The sequence below is a fragment of the Varanus komodoensis genome, unplaced genomic scaffold (assembly GCF_004798865.1).
Source record: "Varanus komodoensis strain SLA01 unplaced genomic scaffold, ASM479886v1 scaffold3, whole genome shotgun sequence".
NCBI classification, from domain to species: Eukaryota; Metazoa; Chordata; class Lepidosauria; order Squamata; family Varanidae; genus Varanus; species Varanus komodoensis.
In genome coordinates, this window is record NW_025335761.1 from 10,748,845 (window position 1) to 10,768,988 (window position 20,144).

The following is a 20,144-nucleotide window of genomic DNA, read 5'->3' on the forward strand; positions in this document are numbered from 1 at the left end:
GGCCGGCTCTTTAATGGGGCATCTCCAGCTGGCTCCTGTGGTATAAATGAAGCTCCAGCCAGAGTACTTTAATGAACATACAGCTGTTGCCATTGACCTAACTCAGTGCAAACATTCTTAAAAGCTTTAAATCTACCTAGTTTTTGGAATCTTCCCAGGTAGATAATTCCTGGGTGACTCGCTTAGTCTGAATGTGCCTGAGAGCTGCTTTGGATGTTGCCGAGAGAACAGTAGGTTCCATTGATTTGACTCTGCATAAGCTTTTATTTCTCCATATTATCTGAAATAGATTTGTGCATCTCTCTGTTTCCCCCTGGCCACGATTAAGGGCGATGCATACGTTTCCAATAGGATTTGGCTTGTTCATTCTTCTCTCCCCACCCCCCACATGGTCCTCTGGATCTTTTGGTGTCCCCTGGGTATGCTGCCTAGGATTGATGGGAGTGGTACAAAACATATGGAGGCACAGCCCGATAAACAGGAACAGCGTGTCTGAGATCCACACACTTCCCCATGTAACACCTCCCTTCTGTCTCATCAGACAGTGCCTTCCCATAGGGCTAGTGATGTTTCATTGCCCTTGAGAGCTATGGTGAATAAACAGTCTCCTAAAGATTGGGAGTCACTTCAAATGGTGATAAAAGACACTTCCCATGAGAAAACTTCCACAAGGGGCCCATTTGAAATTGAATCTGTGTAGAAGCTGCTCTACAGAGCTAGCCATATGGAGACTGTGGCTCGCCACATGGATTTACTGCCACTTAGATGCCCTTTCAAGTAGCTTCTGGGAGATGGGTAGTGTGTGAAAAGTAGCTAATTATTTTGAAGGGACGGCCACATACACGAGTGCTGCTTTCCTGTTTCTGCAATCTCATCAAATCTTTTGGGGTAAGATGAAAGTCAGGTCAATCTGAAAAGGGAAGGATAATGAATGATTTTCTAGCACATGAGACAAGCCATTAATAATACACAATAGGCTTGTTGTCTCTTGTAGGAGGACTGACTGTCCCACTGAGGTCCTGTGAATGATCAAAGACAGTCAAGAAGGGGATAGAGCTGATAAATCCTGAAATTCCTTCAGTTGGGTAGAACGAGGCTGCCAGTTTGGGTAAACCTTGAAATAATGGTCTGTGAACCTTGAGGGCAGAAACAAGACCTCTGTGTTGTGCCACCATACTGCATTTCCTGTGTAATGATATTCTACTGGCTGGCTTGTCCCTTGGCACTCAGGGATGTGGACATAGGCAGCCCTGTTGGGGCAGAGGCACTGCAAGGTCAAAGATGGGATGGCTTTGCCAGGCTTGGTGCCACCAGTGTAGTAACCTGAGTCTGCTTTCCCCCTTGACTGCAGCTGATAGGGAGGGGAGAAGGCAGATGCTGCTACCAGCCGAGAGCCTGCCTGGCTGAGGAAAGCAGTGGACCAGGCAGAGTGCAGGCCTTGGCACCATCTCAGCCCAGAGGGTTATTTTCCCCCCACCCAGACAGCTGATTCCATTTATTTTTAATGAGCTCCCTTAGATTGCGCAGTGAGAAGCAGAGAGCAGCACAGACAGCCGTTTCTTCTGAGCTGGGACAGGCAGAGGAGCGGCATCTCCGTGGCTTTGCCTCGCTCTCCTTTTTCAAGGAGGTCTCCCGTAAACTTCAGGCCTTACTCCTCTCCCCCACACCCCAAGAAGGGGCTCTTCTTAAATGAAGCTTGAACTTAAAATGCAGTCGAGCACAGAGGAGGAGAGCTGGCTGGAGGATCAGTGGGAGAAATGGTAGGCAATTGTTTGGCTGTTGGAGGGGACCTATGGGAGGGGGGTCAGGAGATGTCTTGTACTTGTGCAGCACTCTACAAACAGTTTTCCTCTGATGTGGGGAACTGATGTATTTACTCGTCCCATGTAGGAAGGTCCAGTAAAATCCTCTCCCTCTAAAGAAGCAAGGTACCTGCATAGCAGCAGTGGACCTGTGTGTGCCAATTTGCTTGCAAACTTTATCTGCCGTGAATGAGACAGCTACCAATGCTGCTGCCCAGACACAGCAGGCGGACCGGATCATCCAGAATTCTGCGGGCCTCCCTTTGCTGTGGCTGGCTTGGATCCCAAAGGGGACTTCTCAGTTGCCCAGGGAAAAGAATTATCTGTAAAAAGAGTCTTCTCTCCCTGTGCCAGGAAGCAAAGTGAATTGTCAGGTATGAAGGATGCAACATTGTGGTGGAGGACATGGAACTGTGAACAACGTGGTGAATAAGAGGGTGGGTGGAAGGGGAGATACAAAATAACCACAAAATGCTCTCTAATTGCCTCTTGCTCTTCTTGCTCGTGGGACTTTTGGGAGCCCAGGGCTAAACATGTGGGGTGTACTGTGGGAAACAGCGTCTGCCTATGGAACTGGCCCTTGATTCAGTTCCACACTGGAGGAGAGGATGTGTCAGTCCTTGTGTCAGGCAGAAACAAAATCTAATGCTGCTTTCCATTGGAAGTGATCAAATAAGCTTTGAAACTCTCTTCTGGGAGGTTATGGGCTTTTAAAAAATGTTCTGTCAGATTTGGGGGTCATTGTCCATTTTTTTAGCATCATAGTGACACAGAGAGATATTTGCATGCAAAAGAATAATACTAACAGAAGTGATTTCCTGACTCCCATAACCTCTCTGGAGAAGGAGAGGGAATCAATTAATGCTTTGGTAGCCAATTGTGTATTGACTCTGAATTATACCCCACCTTATCTCCTCCTCTTTGCTTTCTTCCTGTGTGTAACCCTTTTGAGTCACACAAGTTGCATGTCTGAAGTCACTCCCCCTTGCTTTATCCACAAATGTGCCATTTTTTATAATTACAAGCCTATTGCCCTTCAGCTCTGGTAATCTCATTTTCTGGCACCGGTATGATAATGCAACGAGTTGTGAATTGTGTGTGGGGCATGAGGTGTGTAGAGAAAGCCAGCAGGCATTGGTTTTCTTGCCTGACATCTTTTGCCTATGAAAGGCGGCTTTCCATTTTTCCCAGAAAATCACAAATTAGAATGGCAACACCTTCTCAGTGTAACTTGTCACAGAGAGAGGAAACCTCCCACACCCCATGAACAATGGCCAAAGGAAAGATTTAGCTGAGATCTGCTCTGAGTGTGACAGCTTCTTTGCAGGATTCTGCTCTAAGCAGCCAGCTTCACTTGGAGCAGTGAAAAATTTCTCTGTGCAACGACTTGCCCTTGGCAAAATGTCCCTAAATGTTCCCCATTGTTCTTCTGCAAATTGATATAGCAAAAGCCATAAGTTGCATATTGGCTGAAGAAAGCACTTTGGTGGAGGTTTAAGAGGAATTAGAATCAATATTGATAAGATGCATGGAGTTAATCTATGAATGATTTAGTCTTCCTTCCTTGCTGTCACCCTTACTGCTTTTTTTTATTTCCATGGGGACAGGTCAGCATGTCTGTTTTGGTTCTTAATGCCAAATCCGGTCAATAATCTTACGGATCTTGCTAGCGGTGCAGAAGGACATTTCTCTCCTAGGGGAGGAAGGACACAGGAATCTAAAAGCTCTTTTAAAATATATGTTTGCTAGATTCCTGAGCACATAGAAGCAACTGAAACCTAACATAAGCCTCAAAGGATATGGTGTTAAAGAAGGGAAAGTCGTTTTCTTGCGAAGTATTATTCTTGGTAGCTTTTCTTTCTCTCCATCTGTATGTGGGTCTGTGTGGTAGCAGTTATCTGGCCACCTCACATTACTACTGTTGTTCCCTGCTTCTTTCAACTCAGTAATTGAATCTTGCAGCGGCTTGTGAGTCTTACTTGAATCTTCTTTAGCCAAAACCTGTTTCTCCACACTTTGTACTTACATCTAGATTCATCTACTTCATCTGCAATGGTGTTATGTTTCTCCTTGAATGGTGGTGTTTTTGTGATACAAAATACATGAAACAGAAACAGAATAGGGTACTGGTTATACATTTATTGAATTTGCAGGTTATTAGGAAAGAGTTAGGCCAGAGTATTAGGGTTAAATTATCTGGCCAGGGCGACTTATTTTATGTTGTTAATTTGTTTTATATTTTTAATGTATTATATTTTAATTTATGTTGTGAGCCGCCCCGAGGCTTCGGCAAATGGGGCGGCATAGAAATGTTTTAAATAAATAAATTCTGAAAATTGTCTTTTCTTAACATTATACTCCACATTCAGGAGAGAGAGAGAGAGAGAGAGAGAGAGAGAGAGAGATGGCAGAGTGCTAGAAATCTAATAGATGGTTCTGTCAGACTTTGTTGTAGAGCACAGTATCAATTTTATGTTGAAGTGTTTCACATTTTCATTATCAAAATGCTTTTGGAACATGTAGCCTCTTTCTCCCCATGTTCACGATATGTATTTGTAAAGACATAACATTCCATGTAGGTAAGAAAGAGATGTGAAACACTCTTGCCATGGAGGAGGTCTGGTGAGTGTGGTGGGAGTGGGGGTTCTAGTAGGCAGGACTGTCAGCTGAGAGAGCAATTGTCCCATAAGTGGAATTGAGGCACACTTAACTATGGCTATTTTCTGATACAGAAATGATCTGTGTTTATGGGGGAAACAGGATATGTGTATATTTCTGCCTTCTGTGACACACTGTACTTCTCAGCCCATATATATTGTGGCAGAATAGATACTTATACATCATTTCACAAGAGATTGCCTTCATCTCTAGAGGAAAAACTACCATGTGTGAAACAGGGAAAGGGAAACCATGGATAGTATCTAATGGTGTCCATCTCCCAGCAGATGAAATGCCACTAGTGGAACGGATTTTCCTCCTGCCTGCACAGTGTCCCATTCCACTTAGACCCAGATCTGTTCTGGAAGGTTGGGAAGCCCTCCGAAGCGGATCTGAGGTTTCTGCAGTTGGGAGGATGAGATGGGAACATCTCACTGCATGAGTAAATCTCAGTTCACGTAATATCAGATACAGCCCAATATTTCACATGTCCACATATTGCAGCACAGGATAATACTTCATATTCAGGAGGGTGCATTGCCAGACAATACTGAACTGCCTCATATATTTGCATAGTTGATATTTGATCCTTAAGCTCAAAATAGTCTGTGTGAAAAAGATCTCTTTAAATGCATTTAAGGCATAATGGCAGGATCAGTTAATGGAAACTACTGCCAGTTCTGGCCACAAAGGAAAATGACATCTTTCCTTCCAGTGTAGCATGGAGGCTAAAATACTGGGGACAGAGGCCCCAGGAGATCTGGGTTCTAGGCCCCATTTGGCCATGAAAGCCACTGGGTGACTCTGGAACTGTCACCTTCAGCTGAACCTACCTCACAGGGTTGTTGTTGTGAGGGTGAAACAAAAGCTATGTAAGCAGCTTTGGGTTCCTCACAAGAGGAAAACGATGGGATATAAATGCAGTGTAATAATACTAATGATGCTGATGCTGAAGTGTATTATAGGGAGGAATTATCTGTGACAATAGGACACCATAGAGGCAAGCTGGACCACTTTGGGAGATAAGAGTTGGGATACTGGCTCTTCTCTTTAGCATTCAAGCCTGACTTATGCAACATTGAACAACACTATTCTCAGTAGTCTGAATTCTACCCTGAGATGAGACAATAAAGACACAATCCTATGCAAGTTCAGACAAAAAAAAGGCCTAGAATTCCCAGAATGTTTCAGCTCATAGGCCCTTTTTTCTGTCTAGACTTGCATAGGGTGCACCCTCGAGGAGGCAAATCCTCTATAAAATTGAAAAGAGCACCTATCTAATGAGGAATAAAAGACGTTTGCTAATTTGGTTAAACTCTTTGCAACTGATGCTTGAAACTTAGAAGAAAATTGGAATAAATTATGCCAGTGGAGGCTTAGCATTACAGCTTTCCCTTATCAAATGAGAAGGGAGGGATACAATTAGATATAACTGAATCACTTTGTTCATTCTCCAAACTCACCTTCAACTTCACTCTAAGAAATAAAGGTGAGGTGATCGGGAATGCTGGAGAATGAAAACGATTCCACATAGTTCCAAACAGTAGGGGGCAACAGAGAGGCTGTTGCATCAACAGCCCCTTGTCCTGCGGACTGGCTCCTTTTTCTTACGCCTTCCTCCTTTGTCGTTGCAATGGGCTCCGTGTGCTCTCCCCCAGGTGGAAGGAAGCAGCCCTATTTCTAGCATTTGCTTACCTGCACTTTTGCACTCAGCTTCAGGGGACTCTTGAGTTCCACAGTAGTAGACAGTGGCACCATGTATAAAAGCACTAATAAAGTTAGTGGATTTGAAATTCTAAACTGATTTTAGCCTGCATTTATTTCCTCTAATACTAAAAGCTGCGTTAAGTCACACCAGAGTTTCCAAATGTGGGAGGGAAGCTGAGGTGCAGCTTCCTCTAATCAGGTGCCCTCCACATGTGCTGGACTACAGTTCCCATTGTTCGTTTTGGCTGGGAAGAATGGCAGCAGTAATTCGACATACTTGGACCACACTAGTTTGAGGAAAGGTGCTCTAGACTCATGATTGCTCTGACTGCCTCATCACTCTTCAGAATGTCATCAGGCAAATTCCATCCACATGTGAGGACTGCGCCCTTGCAGCCCAAGCTTTGCAGTGAAAATCCTGATAGCTCACTGCCCTCTTTCTTCCTTTTCCTCCCTACCTAGTAAAGGCAGACAAAATTAATTGTCAGGATGAAAGAAAACAGTCCATGATCTCTATGAGAGGAGGGACTTAAAAGGCATTGATTGTGGAGCTATTCTGTCTTCTCCTTAATGATTTTTTGTGGAAGGAAGAAAGATGGAAGAAACTGAGAAAACCCAGGAAAGCTACAACTGGAAGATGTCATCATCTGGAACTCTCCCCCACCCTGCTATGTCTGTTGATCTGGTTCCGCTGCCCTGTATTATATAGTTAATCACTCACGAACCGCGTACACACACACACACACACACACACACACACACACACACACACACATAAATGATACTATGTTTCAGGTCATTTATTATTTTAATGGTGCTTTGGAGGAGTGGGGGTATTAGGTTATACTGACTTTCACTTTTATCTGTATATGTGTTGGGGGTTTCAGTATAACTTGAACTTATTTCTAGAAAATGGTATAAGAATCTGAGTTTGGGAGCGCCACACAATAAGCCTAGTTCTGACGATTCCGGTGGTGGCAAGCAAGACCTTTACAACTTGTCTTTTATTGTCAGCTGTTCACATGGGTGTGTTTGAGGAAAGGTTAGCCAGTGAATTACTGCAATGAAATGTTTGGTGTTTCAGGCTGTTTTAGAAGTTGCACTAACTGACAGAAAAGAGAGGGAGAACCAAAGGAAGCAAGCTAAAAAAAAGGGCTAAGACAAAGTTTCAAAACCAGCTTTTTAAAAGTTATACAATATTTTATGCTTGATTTTTTTTGGGGGGGAGGGGTTGGCTTTGTTTGGAGCAGAAAGATCTCTCAGCTCTTTAAGTGAACTCCAACATTATGTCGAAATGGATCTTTTTGCCCCTAAAGAAGGCAACACACCAGAATATGTTGGATCAGGTATGAGGCATTATACTGGACACTGGACATTAGAAGGGGTGTCCCCTGAAAAAAATGTTGTCCTGCACGCCTTACTCTCCTGCACCCACATGTTTCCGGCGATGGACCTCAGGTATAAATGAACTCTGCTCTCTCCTTCCCCTTCACCACATCTGGCTTTTGGAGCACAGCATCCAACAATATCTGGAGGGCCACAGGTATAGAAAACTGTTTTTTAAACCCAACATTTGACATATGAAAATATACAAAATGGTTCCCTCAGAAAGTGGTCAGTTGTTTTCCTGTTTCAAGACATGGGGTCATCCTTTGTGATCCAAGCTACAGAAAACATTAAAGGATCATAATGTCAAGGAGAGAAAATCAGGAAAGCACTTGGGTAATTGTTGCGGCAGGAAATATGATTTGTTTTGATCGCTTCCTCTGTACTATTATTTCCGATAATTGATAATGTAACTCTGTATGCAACTTCCTCTTCTCTGCCTTGGTTCCAGCCTTGAGGATTACTCCAAGCAACGGTGTGTGGTGTTTTCCTGCTGGTTTGTTTTCTTTAATGGATAACCACATTGTCTTTGCCTTGACTAGGCTCACGCATGACATCAGCCTTGAAGAGTTTGAAGATGAAGACCTCTCGGAAATCACTGATGAGTGTGGAATCAGCCTGCACTGTAAGGATAGCTTGGCTTCACGGGTAAGAGCTCTAGTGCTTCTCTAATTAACATGAGTGAAGAAATCCTTTCCTTGCGAAAGGCAGAGACAGGATTCCATAAACCAGCTTTTACCAGTCCGATGCTATTAAGATGTCTTGGACTGCGTTTCCACCATCACCAGCCAGCATTGCTACTGGCAAAGTCTGACAGCATAAATGTTGCTCCTTGAGAAATCAGGCCCCAGATGTATTCTTTCCTACAAGACTTAGATCACACACCCCTTCCATTACATTCCTTTCTGTGTGCTTGGAATTTGGAGAATGATCTCCAGGAGCTCTCTTATTTCAAGACCCAAGGCCTAGCTTAGAAGGGACTGGTTTGGTTCTGATAGCAGAGGAATCTCTGCAAGAAATTCCTCATTTCCCACTTTGAGTTCTGTCTCCTCTGCAGATTAATTTATTTTGGTATCACCAAATGACGAGACAATAACTGTAGCCTGGAGACACTTGCCTGCCTGTGCAAGAGTGATGACTTATAGGGATTGCAGTCCAACACAGCTGAAGGGAACAAGCTGGGGAAGGCTCAAGAGCCAAGCAGCCCTCCTCATGCTGCACTCTGGGTGTGGGTCACCCTGCAGCGGTGTTCTTGCAGTGCTCTCTGCCTGGTTTGCACCTGGGGAGCAGGCAGTAACAGGCACCTTCGGAGCGTGCAAATGCAGGTGCTGTTGTGGTTGGGTTTGCTTATTCAGCAAAGCATTATGTTCGAGCCTCTAGACTGGGACGTTCCCAGCTACAGATGAAGGGCTTGGCCTTGATTTGTGATGTACTCAGTGTTTTCAACATGGGGTATACTTTCTTTAGTTACTATCAAATCCAGGGGTGCTTAAACTAAGGGTGCTTTGTACAGAGGGAGGACAAGGGAGTTTTGCCAAGCAAAGTGGAATCAGCATTATCTTTAAATATCTAACATTAACTGCAACTTTCCTCCATTTGACAAAGCCTATGCTATATATGATGTTCAAAACGTTCCCAGGCCCTTCATGTTATAAGGCTCTTTTGTTTTTCTGGAGCATCACTAACTCATAAGTTCTTTATAGCCGTGGCACATAATGGATAGTTCTTACTTCCCATGGATAACCTCTCTCAGGAAAACAGCTCAGGTTCAAGGCTATTGGACAACCAAATCCTTTAATTTGGAATCCCTTTTTCTAATCACAAATGTGTACAAAGGGGTTACTTTAATCAGTGGTTAGAAAAGGCACTCTGTGCTTGCTCAGGGACATTCTATTTTATTTCATTTATTGAAATCAGGGACGATAGCTGTTGTCTGAAAGGGCTTTGCAGGCACCAAAACCAAATAAATAGCTGTTGTCTGGAAAGGTTTTGTGATTCTATCCAAAAGTTGCCCTTTCAGATGTGGCATTTCCTTGTAGCTCAGCTGGTTTTTGCATGAAAACACTTCCTCATGTGAAACCTGAGGTGATAATGGCCACATGAAAATTGTTACCCTGTACCATGGGGGCAGGACCTATTTTACCTCCTGGGGCCTGTACCCACCTGTTGTGTGTGTGCATGCTCTGGTGAGATTCCCAGGCATGCACGAGAAGCTGACAATTTTGGTGGAACTGATAACTCAGAGTCGGAGGATGATGGGGAGGGAACGCCTAGCTCATGACACCACCAATGCACCTCACTTTAGTTTCAAGGATCCTTGGGAAGAAAAGAAACACCTGTGTCAAAGATGACATACATATAATTGAATATTGAAATATGGATGAAGAATATAAACAAGTGAAAGAAAGTGTATGCACTGCTTACTTGTGGTAGTATTGTAAGTGTTAAATAAATAAATCCTGGTTTTTTGAATAGGCCACAGAATGCACCATGGGCTTTAAAGCTGCCTGGGTGAGCAGGTGCATCAATACCTCTCCCCAAGCAGAGAACAGAAGACAAAGTTTCCTGCCATGTATTTTAGTGGTTCTTTCCATGCGATGCTTCAGGAGTTGTCAGAACACACAGCCTCTAACCCCATACCCCTCCCTGGGAGACAGCTCTTTCAGTAAAGCAAGCAGTCTCATTCTGACAGCAAAAGTAGCCCTTCTCTATGGAATAACTGGGGAAGAAAGTTCCAGGGCAATTATCTGTGATGTTCTTCCTAACAAGCTGACAGTCCATAAGGACTTGGGCTGGCTTCAAGAAACTTGGTTTTTGGACACTGAGAAGTTCAGTACACAACCTGTTAAACCTTGATACCCTCCTGAGCATTCTTCTGGCAGAGCCCATACACTTTAAATGGCCCATGGGGGTGACTTGTTAGAGGCTCTAAGGACAGTATAAACAATGCCTCCTAACACTGTGGTGCTAACAAGAAACAACTAAATAAAACCATTGAAAATGAGCATTGTACCATCTACTGTTATATTGTAAATGAGCTATGTTGTAACTTGGGGGATTCAAAAGTGATTTCTGCTTTAAGACTCCATCAAATTATACTGACCTTGCTGATGCCAGAACAAAACACTAATGATGCCCACCAATAATAATAATAATAATAATAATAATAATAATAATAATAATAGGAGAAGTTCATAAAATAAAATTGTGGGGTTTGTATCTGACACCTTTCTATTTACATAAGTGAGTCTTCTCCATCAGCCTTAAATAACTTACAGAATGAAGAAGAAAACTGGACAAAGTTCAGAGCAACCATTTGAGCAGTCAGTAAAAGCCACAAGGACCAGGGATGTGTTAGAGATATTTCTGAAGTGGAGGTTTCTCTTTAGCAGGGCCGGAAGGACAATCATTTCTAGGTTCTGCTTGTATGTCTCCTCATATAGCTCCTGTAGTCAGGATGATTAAAGGTGTTTTCAGACAAAGCTAGCCCATTCACTTATCCTCCACCTGCATCTTCTATGGGAAGGGACCATAGCTTGCTGGTAGAGCACTTGTTTTGCAAGCAGAAGGTTTCAGGTTGAATCATGGCACCTCCAGGTAGGGCAAGAAAATACCCTTGTCTCAAATCTTGGAAAAGCCTCTGTCAGCCTCTGTCAGAGCCTTCCCTAACCCGGTGCTCTCCTGCTGTGTTAGACTACAATGTCCATTCTTTCCTACTGTTCTAGTAGGAATGCACCATGTTAGGATAGGCCCATGTACTAAGTCAGGTCAATCAGTGGTCCGCCTTGTTATATATCAAGCAGTTTCATATGTGGGGTAACACTGGCACCTTTTTTCTGCTGGGGTGGGCAAGCTTTGCCCAGTGCAGCAGGAGTCATGGCAATGAAACACCCTCTCTTGGCACACTTCAAACAAAGTTTTATTGCCCTACTTTGTTCATGGAGATTTTAGAGAGATACTTCCAGTCATAGCCCTCTTGTGTTTTCCCACTACTCCTTCTATTTTTTTCCTTACTGCAGAAAATCTGTCAAAGAGCAAAAGACGGAAGAGCTGCACAGTGCCTTCTAAGCAGTAGCATTAGGAGTCCGCTTGCTTTCTGCCTTAGTACCTTTGTTGCTTAAGGGCTTTTAAAACAAGAGTCATGATAACTGGCCACTGAAGAGGCAGAGGTGAGAGAGAAGCAGGAGGAATAGTTAATACTGTGGTGGGGGAAAAGCGGGCCCCCTCCAGTAGTTTTTCAGTTAAGGATACATTTTCTGACATAAACAACACTCCTGAGCATGGCATCCCCCGTTGTTGTCTGATTTAACTGAGTCTGCTCCATGTTAGAGCAGAGAGAGATAGTAGATGGCATTTTGAAACATGTTTCATGACATTTGGGCAGTGTCTTTTATTGTAAAAGGCTGTTAATTCTAGAGCAAGAGGTACTAAGAGGGCTCAAATCATTCTGACAGGCCTGTTCTTTGATATGGGGGCAGGGGTGTTAATGGTGAGAAGAAGGCATTTAGCATGCTCTTTCTGTTTACTTTGCATGACCTGGAGCTGAGTCCTTGTATATGAAATAGCTCTGGTTAGTCCTAGCTGAAATCACCCTTGGCATACATAGATCATATATCTACTCAGTTGATAGAAAAAGACAGCCTACAATGCTTCAAAATGAACATGACATCTGAGGATAATAAATTAGGAATGAACAGTAAAATCTTCACATTTTACTAATGCAAATCAGAACTGTCAGCTGCATCAAACCCTGAGAATTCAAGGACTGAAGACTAAAAACAGTACATTTGAGAAAGTTTGTGCAAGGTAAAATTAGTGATTGTGCTTGTTCACTGAGAAGCACACTCCAGCTTAAATGTCCTTATGCACAGGCACAGTCCTTTCTGCTTTAATCAGAAGCAAGGCTGTAGCGGAGAGGGCCCTTGGGGGATCAGAGTGCCCCCACTTATTTTTGAGGGGGCCTTCAGGGGGCTCACTGAATCCCTGAAGCCAGGGCCACTGTTTCTCCCCCACCACCCTTCAAGAGACTTAATTTTGCTAGTTTGTGGCTGGCAGCTGCCATTGTGTTGGAGTCCTGAATTTAACAGGTTAAAAACAGGGGTGTCTTTTGACAGTTCCCAACAATTTCTGGGAACTACCTATCTGGAGAGGCCTGCCAGGCATGCACATGTGATTTCTGTGACATTTTCCCTCATGGTCAGCTGCTGCTACTCAGCAACATGTGGTCAGCTTGCCTTTGCTGCTTCAAGAACTACCTCCCATCCCCCTTGCATTTACACCACACATTTAGAACACTTTTATTCCACTTTAAATGGTCATTACTTCCCCAACGAATCATTTGTCAAGGGTACTGAGTGGCGTTGTTGTTGTTGCTAGTTGCGAAGTCATGTCCAACCCTTCGCGACCCCATGGACAACATTTCTCCAGGCCTTCCTCTCCTCCACCATCTCCCTGAGTCCACTTAAGCTCATACCAACTGCTTCAGTGACTCCATCTAGCCACCTCATCCTCTGCCATCCCCTTCTTCTTTTGCCATCTATTGTTCCCAGCATTAAGCTCTTCTCCAGGGAGTCCTTCCTTCTCATTAGGTGGCCAAAGGATTTGGGTTTCATCTTCAGGACCTGGCCTTCTAAAGAGCAGTCTGAGTGCCATTAGTGGACACTATTCCTCACACAGAGAGGTACAGTTTTCAGAGTTTCTGGGGAAGAGGGATGGACTGGTAAACCATTCTGGGAATTATAGTTCTGTGAGATGAATTTCTAGCGACTCTTAGCCCCAGAATTATTTGGGAGAAATAATGGCTAATAATGGAAGCAAAGTATTGTAACTGGAGCATATTTGTGAATCAATGGGAAAAAATAGCCATGACTTCTGATAGCCTTAAGTTCCTCTTACTTCAGTTCAACTATTTTATTCATGATTCAGCATGGATCCAGTGATAGCACAATAAAAGATTATTAGATATTTGGGGAAACTGGGATCCCTAAACTATGGACTCTAGACTCATGGAGGATATCCTAGCCATATGCATGTCAGCGGCTGCAGGGGGCACAGAAAATTAAACGAAACCAAATAATCATTGTCAGTCCTGACTGCTGCTCTTGGGAGAAGACAAGTGTCTTGGAAGACACTACATATGGTCTATAAGTGTGGTATTTAGTGCTTGAGTTTCCTTTTACCGCTTTCCTCCCTGTCCCATTCCTCTTGTATGTCATGTTTTTAGATAGTAAGCCTATGGGCAGGAATTGCTTTATTAACCCCACATAAGCCACTCTGGGAGAATTTTTGGCTGGAGAGGGGGGTATGAATGCAATTTTAAAAATCATTCATTCATAATATATAGGTAATAAGAAACAAGTTCTAGAAGCTGTCATTGCTTTGCCTGCATTCATTACTGAAAAATCAAACAAAGTGACAAAGCTTCTTTTTATTATATAATCACAGGTTGCATAATCTTGGAAATAGGCGTGGTTTGGGGGTATGTGGCTTTGAAAGGGGCGTGGCTTTGAGGTCTGACTCCGACTGTCATGAAAGGACCCCCCCCCCACACACACACACACACTTCAGTGGTTTGCCACTATACCACTGATCAGAAAAAACAAAAAATTCAGTTGTGAGATGAGAATGTAAAGAAATGCTTTAAGAAAATAATAGGCACTCTTTTGCAAAAAAAAAAAAAAAAAATGTGGATTTTGTTGCATACAGCCAGCAGGTGTGGTCCAGAATTCTCAGGGTTAGAATAGCAAGATAGGTTTGCATCCACATGTTTAGCTCTTTGGAAAGGTGGACTTTCCAAAAAGTATATGATATCCCATGTCCCTGTTGTTGTTGTTATAATATCCTATCTATTCCCAAAAATTGGTACTCAAGCTGGCTAACATAATTAAAAGCTTACACAATTAAACCTTTGTAGAAATATATAAAAGTTGTAATATTTAACTGTGTTAATTATATTTTTAATTGTACAAAATATCCAAACTAAAAATACTAAAAACAAGCTCATAGGCCCAGACTATACCCAAATGCCTGCTGGAGCAAAAAGGGTTTTGCCTGTTTTTGGAAACATAACAGGGACCGTGCCAACCTGCATGCCAATCTCTCATGTCTTCAGCAAGTGTGTCTGTGATGGTGGTGAGGCAAGAAAAGGGCCTCCCCAGAAGATCTTAGACTGTGAGGAGGCTCATAAAGGAGTACCCTGGACCTGAGCCTTACTGGGCTTTATAGGTCATCACCAGCACAGTGAATTGCACCCGGAAACAGACTGGAAGCCAGCAAAGCTCCCTCTGTTTCAACAGAGCAGTCATGTGCTCCCTGCAGCAGCTCCAGCCAGCACTGTGGCAGCAATTCTCTGAACCAGCTGGAGTTTCGAAATGCTCTTCAGAGGCAGCCCCATGTACAACATGTTACAGTATTCCAAACAGGATGTAACTAAAGCAAGTCTTACTGTGACCAAATCAGACAGCTCCAAGAATGGGCACAGCTGCTGCACTAGTTTTAGCTGTGCAAATACACTTCTGGCCACCACCAAGACTTGGGCATCCAGACACAGGGTTAAATCCAGAAGCACACTCAGGCTGTGAACCTGTGTCTTCAGGGGGAGTGTGACCTCATCCAGCACAGGCTGAATCCCTGCTCCCTGCTCTGCCTTCTGCCTGACCAGGAGCACCTCTGCCTCGTCTGGATTAAGCTTCCACTTGTTTGCCTTCATCCGCTTCATTAATGCCAACAGACACTGATTTAGGACCAACACAGCTTCCTTGGAGTGAGCAGGAAAGGAGAAATACAGTTGGGTGTCATCAGCATACTGGTGACATTGAACCCCCAAATGCCAGACAACCTCTCCCAATGGTTTCATGTGTATGTTAAAACAGCACGACCCAATCATCCCTGGTGCTCTCCAGAGGCACACGGGCAACTTCCTGCTTGTTAGGTGTCAAGCCTCTAATCTTCCCTCCACCAGGTATGTACTTGGAGCTTCAAGAAAGTTCCTCTTGCAGGGTCAGCCCAAGGCATTTTGTTGTCTGAGCTATCCACCTGAGTCAAGGTGTGCAGTACCTGTTGAACATGTGGCACTTGGTGCAATACAGTGGATAGCCCCCACACCCCTGCTGTTTTTCTACTGTCAATAGGTTTAATTAGTATAAGCAATTTATTCCCCTGAAAAACCTAGGGGATTTGAGATTTTATCAAGTTCCTTTATCCTGCTGGAGAGGGTGGGGTGGATTTACTTTCTACAGCTCCTTGCACCTTACCCTCCTGAGTAATGAAGGCTGCAGAGTCCTGTGCTCTGACCCCCTCACCTTGTTGCCAGACTCACCATCCTGCTTGCTTGTGGGGCTGATGCTTCACCAGCAGTGCTCTTCATGCTCAGAGAGCTAGCTCCACGCAGGCCTGCCTTCTTATATAGCTCTAGATGGGATGCTCAGCTGCTGCCTTAGGAAGCAACCTTGCTGCATAATGGTACTGCCAGTCCTGCCTTTTAGGCTTCTCTCTGTTCCCCAGGGAATGGTAGCAGTACTGCTCTAAACCTGGATGCCTTCAAGGTGCCTGAAAGAGAATTTGAAAAGACAAAAAAGGAGTGCTGCTTTTGTAAAGACGATGGATTACATAAAACTTACCTTCCAGACAATTACCATAAATCCAAGAAAATCTTGAGATTTTGCTGCTTGTTTGAGGTTTTAGAAATTGTACCAAGCCTTTTTGCAGAGAGATGCTTTAAAATGTTGCAACTAAAATAAGTAGCTATTAAGAATGGGGGAGAGCCAGTGGCTAGAGGAAGGGAAACAAAATGAAAATCACTGCAAAAGCCAGACAGTGTTCTGGTGTAAATGTAGTCTGTGGATGTGATGCCTTCAGTCTGTGGGACCTGAGCTTTCTCTCTCTCTGTTTCTCCACGGTACACTCCCAATCCTACAAATCTTAGGTGAGTGAATGAGAGCTTACTTCAGCTCTGTGTTTATAATGCATGCTAATAGAGAATATCATTATCTGAGTGCTGGTCATATGTAGTCCAAATAGTGTCCTCATCCACATACAAAAGGGTGGTGACAGCAGACTCAGTTTGCAGAACAAACAAACACACACACACACACACACACACACACACACATCCCTACCTATTGGAAAACCACTTAAGTAGGAAATAAATTCCCCAAACTAATGGGGATCGAGCATTGTCAGTGGCAGCTATTGAAAGGGTTGGGGGAAGGGAAGCATTGAAGTAGTCTGGCAGAGAGCTTAGCTGGGTGGGTGGCATCCATCAGGAGCACTCCACACTGCAACATTTTGTTGCAGGTCCACCTGTTCTTCACATTCTGAATCCTCTTTTTTTAGCATTGACCATGCAGCCATACTTTGTTGTCCTTTGGTCACTTCTCTGGAAAAACTTTGAATTCTCTCCCAAATTGGTTCAGTCCAAACCTTCCCAACACTCCTCCGTAGCTCATGTTATCAAATTTGCAACAAGGGAAATGTGGGCTGAGCAGAGTAGTTGCATCCCATCATACTGGCAGACTACTTGGTCTGACAGGAATGTTTATCAGATGAGAAGATAAACTGAATTAATCTAGGCAGTAATAAGAAACCCCCAGCTAATCATTGTGGGGGGAACCCACAGGCAGGTATCATATTGAGAAGTCTTGAGAATGCACCTGCCTATGTCAATAGCTGCTGAAAAAGTAAATTTTCCTACTTATTTTCAGATAACCAATTTCTGTGCCAGGCAAAATATTCAGGGGATATTCCTTTGCATAATATGTGAGAAAGTGGGGCAAGAAAGTGAGCTGATCACATTACAGGCTGAGTATTTCAGTCTTTGTACATGACTCCAGAATGCTGAAAATAGATAAATATAGAACTTACAGAACAGGAAAAAGCGGCTATTTGAACAAATAAATTTCTCCCTTAAGACAAGTTTCCCCAATCCTGTTTGCCCATATATGGACTACAATCCCTATTATTCATGACCACACAGACCTGGGCTGATAGGAGTTGTAGTCAACACCTTAAGCCTTTCAGCTTATAAATTGTGGTGTATAAAAGATGGCTGTAGTGTGTACTGGTTGAAGATTAATAAACTCCCACCCTAAGGTGCAGCTCAAGCAAAGCTTGCACACAAAGCACAAGACACTTGTACTTTTAAAAACTGCATAGAAGGAGGATCAGTCCACAAGAGGCACCGTTTTTCTGGTTACTACTACACTAAGACATGGCGGGCTTTGCCTCCAGAATCCCAGCCTCCACCAAAGCTCATTGGGTGACTTTAGGCCAGTCATGGACTCTCATCCTACCCCAACTCAAAGGGTTGTTGTGAGGATAAAAATGCAGTGGAGGAGGACTATGTAAGTGGAATTTTGGGTTCCTTGTAAGTGGAAATAAGGCTGAATATAAATACAGTGGAACAACAACAACTGTTGGAGATAGAGGGGCAGCTGTTCTCGGTGCACACTCCCGGGTCAGGCCAATCTGGACTCTGAGTCAGAGACTATAGAGCAGGCGGCAGAGGGGGCCTCAGTTGAAGGTACACAAATAGAAGAGGCGAGGCCATTCCATTATATTTTAACTGTTTTTCCATAATACTGCGAAGTAGAGAGACACCAATAACCCTGAAATAAGACAATGAACTACTTCAGACACATGGAGATATAATGAATTGATATATGAATATAATGATATATTATAATGTTATGAAATACATTTTAGTGAAATAAAATAATAAAAGAAAAAAGGTAAGCCAGAGTAATATTGCAGAACTTCTGTTACTTCTGGCCTGGGTAGAATCATGATCTGAAGCATTGTACACAAAACACCCTTCCCACCACATGTGCGCATCCCCCAACTCAGAAGATGGTCTTCTGTCTCCAGAGCTCAGCTAGTTTAGAAAGAACCATGCCAGCTGCAAAGACTAGAGTAGACCCCCTCTGAGGTTGGACTCTGACCTATCCTATGCCCCCCCCCCATCAATGTTGGGAAGCATAGAATTGTGCCTAATGCTTTAATGAAAAAAGCACAGATTTATACAGCAATTTATATCATAACTAGCTTTGAAGCTGCAACTGCATCTTAATTCTGATTAGCACAGAAATGTCTGTAATTATCTAGGGGAGGGAAATATAAAAGAATACCTTCACAAGTGTATTAAATACTTTTGAACTAGTCAAATATGCATAATACAAGTTTCATTTGATATTCCAATTCTAAACACATGCGTAGACAAGCTCATGCAGAAATTGGCTCATTCAGACATCAGATCAGAAGGAAGCAAGACGTGATTATCCTGCTGGTGGCTAATAATAATAATAGTTTACTCTAACAGGTGATTGCCAGATATCAGAGAAGATGTTTGCCTCAACTCCTCTGCTGTTGTGGTTACCACAATGACACTTCTACCTTGTTGTATCAGCGAGTAGTTCTGTCCACTGCCCATGTCAGACTGTACAAATGCCTTTATGTACAGCACAGTTTTATCTAGTCCTGTTTACTATGCCCTGTGAAGGAAGCTGTTCTGTAATCATGTGCCCTCTGTGAACTGTGCTGCACAGCACAGTTTGATCGTTATGCTTTACCAGTGAAAAGCAAATGATACGAATGTTCTGCGAGAATAGCAATAATTGCACCACATTTTAAACTCTTAATTTTGTATACACCAGCTAATAGGAAGAACTGTAAAACAAGTATAGTTCTGTTCTGAAAACAATTAATTATTGTCAAGAGTTTGTTTCCTCCCCTAACACACATATCATTTTCCAGGCCTTCAGCAATTCTGGATAATGTATATCTCTAAATATCATCTTGGTGCTGGGCTCTGAGTATTACTTAATAGAGCATTTGCAGTTCTTAAGTGCAGCATGTAGAGCAGGCAGCTTAATGACCCACAGCGCATCCCCAGAGGCAACTGGTGACTGGTCATGCATATGAATGCACTGAAGATACATGTGCAGGTATCAGGAACTGGAAGGAGAGGGAAGAACTGAGAATGGAACTCCTGCATTTTCCTCTGATAGGATCCTGTCAAGGTGCTACAAAATCATATTCTGGTTAAAGGGCAATATGGTGTAGTGGTTAAAAGCACAGAACTGGGGCCCAGGCAATCTGGGTTCTAGCCTCTGCTCAGCCATGGAGCCAAACGCATGACTTTGAGCCAGTCACAGGGTTGCTGTTGTGGGGATAAGACAGAGCAGAGGCTCTCAGGGGGAGAAAAATAATGCAGGGGGAGCAGGGGGAGAAGAATGATGTAAGCCACTCTACATTCTTTTTTAAAAGTGGGGTATAAATCTGATGATGATGATGATGATGATGATGATGATGATGGCAGATGGTGCTATAGAAGGACAGTGAAGCTGGAGTTGCAGAAACTTGCACAGAACAAAAGGAAACAACCTTCAGTTCTCATATTAAAACATCTGTGTTTTGATACTATAACTGTGCATGGTATTCATGATCCACCAAGTCTTTTCGCTCCACAACTACCCTTTTTTTAAATGCTGGTGGCACATCTATTTTCTTCTGGCTCCTGATGTAGTCAGGAAAAGAATTAGGAGGAGGCTTGCCCTGCTCCTTCTGGGATTCAGTCATCTGTTCTGGAGATGGCTC

The 20,144-nt window shown here is 43.4% G+C and overlaps 1 protein-coding gene across 1 annotated transcript in view; it reads left to right on the forward strand.

Moving 5' to 3' along the window:
- The first annotated feature begins 7,461 nt into the window (after positions 1-7,461).
- The window catches only part of MAPK8IP1 (mitogen-activated protein kinase 8 interacting protein 1), a 43,173-nt gene continuing 30,490 nt past the window's right edge, over positions 7,462-20,144 (forward strand). Inside the window, exons 1-2 of the mRNA XM_044435674.1 lie at positions 7,462-7,625; positions 8,096-8,201. Coding sequence (XP_044291609.1) covers positions 7,462-7,625; positions 8,096-8,201 — 270 coding nt within the window. The remainder of the gene's footprint in view (positions 7,626-8,095; positions 8,202-20,144) is intronic.